This window comes from Porites lutea, chromosome 8, assembly GCF_958299795.1.
Source record: "Porites lutea chromosome 8, jaPorLute2.1, whole genome shotgun sequence".
In the NCBI taxonomy this organism is placed as follows: Eukaryota; Metazoa; Cnidaria; class Anthozoa; order Scleractinia; family Poritidae; genus Porites; species Porites lutea.
In genome coordinates this window covers 31,894,185-31,899,094 of record NC_133208.1, presented here as the reverse complement: position 1 = coordinate 31,899,094, position 4,910 = coordinate 31,894,185, and the positions used below count along the sequence as shown (strand labels likewise).

The following is a 4,910-nucleotide window of genomic DNA, read 5'->3' as shown; positions in this document are numbered from 1 at the left end:
TTATATATCGAAATGCGTGAAATTGGTTTACCTTCATAAAGTAATGCTATATTTTTCCATTGAAATTTGTTCAGGATATCTAGAGTAGCATGTGCATATGTCCTGTATCCTGCTTGTATTTGCAATGTTTTAAAGCATCCATCAGTTGGCCTCGTTTCTCTACGGAGGCTGATAACAGGAATACCAGTTACTACAGACAGTGCGCAAGCGTCAGATGTATTAATATGGCTTCCCTCGATCATCGCAATGACATCTTCTTGAACAAGCATCAAAGCTAAAAATTGAAGTAAGGGAAAGAAAAAGAGTAGTAAAATAATCCATTAAAATTTTAACCCAAAATTTGACGATATTTCGAAATCAAATTCATCATATACATCAGAACAACCATTCAACAAGGGACGTTACCAATCTAAGGTAATTGACGGTCTTAAATAGTAACGTGAGGTTTGAATTAAGCCGCGACACAATTTAGGTGCTATCTAATGCATGACTCCTCAATCATTTCGTCGCTGTTTTCCAGTCTGCCGAAGAGAGTAATAATTCAGTCTTATGTTTTTTTTTTCTTGTTTTTAAATAAAAAACTAGTATCACGCGTAAACACTGAGAAATGGTCAATTGTTGTTTTCTTTTTACCTTACCTCACTTGCTTACTTTACTTATTAATAATATCTTACCTTGATGCAATAATGTGGTATTTTCACTGACGATAAACCTTTTCAACACAACTTCATCAAAGTAAGACGTATCATTGAATGCATGATCGATAACTTCTTGCTCCACTGAAAACTCTTGAAAAGTACCTGCATGAAGAAAAAATAATTCAAAATAAATAAATAAATAAATAAATAAATAAATAAAAAGGTAAAAATAAAAAGAGAAATATGTTTATCGTTGCTAGTATGGGTATTAGTGAACATTGACATTTCTAAATTATTGGCATTGCAGTGTCGTATATAGTGCATACTAAAACATCAGATACAAAAATAATATAATTATTTTATATATATAGCAAATTATTACTGTTTTTTTGTTTTTTTGTTTTTTGTTTTATAGTAAGTGACAAATATCAAGCGAATAAAGTTACAGGTGGCACGGCGGCAAACTTCGGTCTGCATATACTAATTCAGGACAGTACGCGTTCAGTTTCAGAGAGGGTCGTTTGGGGGGGGGGGGGGAAGCAGGTCTTTTTTGAACGTTCTATAAAAGGCAGCACAATTTCGGGCTATAGAGAGGGTTATTAAACTTCCTCTTTACTTGTTGAAAACACAGTTGCCGCTGACAAGCCTTGGTTTTTGACGATTTTTGGGTGAAAGAAAAAAAAATTGTCTCATTTAAGAGTTCTGCTCATGAACTCTTTCATAAAAAAATGAACGAGCAAAGAAAACAAAACAAAATCATAAATTTTAGTTTATGAAATGCATTTTTAATACAGCGGTTACTTGTTGTAATTCTGAATTTCTGAGGCTGTACATAAGTTTCTCCAAAAGTGGAAAACACACTGCATTTATTTTGTTGGCGATGATATCAATTCGTTCTTTGTTGGACGAAATCTGTTCACAATCTGTACTGTAGCACTCTTTTAACAGCTAGATTCATTTGAACGAGCACCGAGTCGCCCCCGGACAACCCCTAGCCTTCCTACGCACTTGAGTCCAGCGGCAACTGCACTTGAAAAACTGCTGCAAAATGGCCCTACCTTGGTGTTCCAGTGGTGCCCTTATACGAGTTACAGAAATAGAGGATATTACATGGCTACGCGGAGATACGAAATTTCTCTTCGAGTGGTGAAAAATATTTCTTGGTGAAATATTTTTTCAACACGAGAAGAGAAATTTTGTATCTCCAAGCGGCCATGTATTGTTTTATTTATTATATAAACACCAATGAAATACCAAACCATTCCACTTTAATAGCTTTTTAAGTGTGAAAGGCGCGATTTATTATGTAGCCATAGCAAAGGTGATATTTTCACATGTGAAGATAACATGTTACTTTCACATGCGAAGATAACAAGTTTTCGCGCGAAAGCTCACCTGGTATTTCATTGGTGTTTATACAGTAGCTGGATCTGTGTAACTTACCATATGTGAATGTTCTGTTCCTCGTCTGTACCTGAACAACACTCCACACAATTATAAAGAAAGTGAAAAGCACTCTCCTTTTCATCCTCAATGCCTAAAATTGAAAAACAAAATATAGTTTCTCCCTGGGAAAGGTACAGTTCTATACCATAGTTATTAGAGGAGACTGGTTATGAAAAGCGGCAAACATCAATGATAAAAACAACAGTGCTGCAGTTTATGTTGAAAGTGCACAATCCTTTGTTTTCTGTTGGCAAATTGTTACGGAATAAGTTAATGCAACGTTTTTATTGGTCAATACAATCAAAATGATAGGAATTCTTTTGAACGTTGTGCACTTTCAGGTCCACAAAAACATATAACAAAGGAGTCTGACGGGTTTCATAACCATTCCACTCAATTAACTATGTCTATACTAACTAGCACCATGCTTTACTGACGCGACGGAATGATTACGTAATATCTTTGACCATAAGATGTTTTGTCTTTATTTCTTGATGCCTTTGAAATTGTGTAAATATTACTGATCAAAACATTGCAATAAGTGAAAATGAACTAAGTTGATATCGCTTTGTTATATTCCATCCGACCAACTGTTTCCACACATCATACTGGTAGTCTGATTAACTAATTCTCTGTTGTATTGCAATGAAAGTTATATATAGCAATTGAATTGTTTAAGTATGGCACTTCTTCCAGATGTCCTGAGTTTTCCTAATTAATTTTTCATAGATTTGGCAACTTTCCTAAAAACAGTTAATTTATTCGGGTGAGGTTTAAGATGATTTTACTGAACCCCCTTAAAATTGTTTATTTGCACCCTCATATCATCACGATTACGAAACGTTTTGGAACAGTATTTGTCTTGTAGCCAGCCTACTTATAGGTAACTTTTCTGTTAAATTTATTGAAAAATAAAAGTAAATACGAATGCAGCAGAAAAAAAGATAACTGAAAATGTAAATTGAAGTTCAACATTTCCATGATCGTCGACGTGAACTTGGTTCACTAAGTAGTATACATGTACTTGTTGAAATATACGCTAGTTGGAATTTTCCATCAGCGTAATGGATAACCACTAATTAAAAAGGGATATTCTCAACATGGTGTACAATTAAAAGTTCTTGCATGAATATAGCGTCGATGAACCCTTTCAGGGATGGCACTAGTATTTTTAAATTTTGTGAAGCCAGTGCGATTCAAGGAGTTTGTCAAAGCTAGACGTATTTACATGTATGTCTATATGTATTTAGCAACTACCCAACCTTCTCTACTGAAGCGAACCTAGCCTTCAATTTAGCTTTTATTTTTGATTTAGAGGCTCTTTAAAGAAAGATGAAGAGAAAAGCAGAATATAAACCCCTTGAATTTCTCCCGGGAATATATTTCATGAATAAACAAAAAACATTGTTCCGAGCAGGATTCGGAACCACTGAGGGATAGAATTTGCCACAAAGTGGATGGGACAATGGTGCAGTGCATATCATGCCCAACTAGGAATTCCTTAAAACACCTACTAATTTAAAGTAAACAGACTGTATAGACGAAAAACACTTACTTGGCACAATTCTCTGGCTGAAGTGTTGTATACGTATATAACACTCGATCGCAAGAATCGTTATGCTGTGTAACTGAATGAACATCTGCTTTACTTCATATATAATTAAGGCGACGTGCTGGTGCAGCCTGGAGCAAAGTTTATTCACTTGGTAACAGGTTCCCATGCTGATGCTCTATGTAAGGGGTCATCTTTCATATGAACATGGGGTTAATTTACATGCACATGTACGTAAAACTTATCAGTAGATATTGAATAAAAATTCGGTGGCTCATGTCTCAATGTAATAGTTGTCATCTCCAGCTATAGGCATAGGCTTTGTTCAATATGGTCAAGTCTCTTGCTACATGGGACGCGCATACTAACAGAAAACTTAATGACTTTCCCGAAGAGACAGGTAAGTTTGTATCCTGGGAATCTCTAAGAAACACTAAGATTCCTTAAAAATATAAATACATATACATAAATGAAATAAAACAAAAATAATAGAGCACCACACTTGCGTAGTAACATCATGTAGTAACCAAACTGTGGTTAAGGTCACGATAAAGGAATTGAATATTGTCTGTGCGCATTGGAAACAAAAAGTATATTTATCTTAAAGTTTAAATTTAGTTGTTGTGAGGGAAATATTAAAATAAAGGAACATTATCTTTTAAGGCGAATTTTGTTTGTTTGTTTGTTTGTTTTTTTCAAGCAAATTGTTTTTGTTTAACGGGAGCTCGGCTTTTAGGCTTGGCTAAATCGAAGTTACAAAAGACAAGTCGAGTGACAGAATTGAAAAGAAAAGGAATCTTAGACAGAAAGCATTGAATGAAATAAATATAGAATCCAATAAGTTAAAAATATGAGCCTCATAAAGCCTACCTAAGGGATTGCATATGATAGCACAAACTACTGAGATTGACATGCTAGTAACTGCAACTAGTTCCAAATAGAGTCGCGGCATTTTAGGAAAACCCTTGACTACGTAGAACTGGTATCGCAAAAGAGTCGGAGTTCAAAAGTAGCAAACTAGCTAAACATATTCCTTGTGAAAAATCGGAACCTTTGAAATGTTTTCTACATGTTCAAATTTTCATGCAGGTATCGAGACAAAGAGAAACTTAGTCAATAACACGTATAGTCGTGAGTTTAATGATAAACAAAAACAAACAAACAAACAAAAAACAAATGAAATAGGCAGAAACAAAAGCAAAACACCAAAAGCAATAAATAATAATAATAATAACAATAATAATAATAATAATATTGATAATAATGAAGTTCAT

The 4,910-nt window shown here is 34.3% G+C and overlaps 1 protein-coding gene across 1 annotated transcript in view; it reads right to left on the bottom strand.

Moving 5' to 3' along the window:
* Positions 1-4,588, bottom strand: part of LOC140945563 (glutamate receptor 2-like) — a 22,288-nt gene extending 17,700 nt beyond the window's left edge. Inside the window, exons 1-4 of the mRNA XM_073394575.1 lie at positions 4,507-4,588; positions 2,113-2,175; positions 675-800; positions 32-274 (exon numbers count right to left, since the gene is read on the bottom strand). Coding sequence (XP_073250676.1) covers positions 32-274; positions 675-800; positions 2,113-2,175; positions 4,507-4,588 — 514 coding nt within the window. The remainder of the gene's footprint in view (positions 1-31; positions 275-674; positions 801-2,112; positions 2,176-4,506) is intronic.
* Between the last annotated feature and the right edge of the window lie 322 nt (positions 4,589-4,910).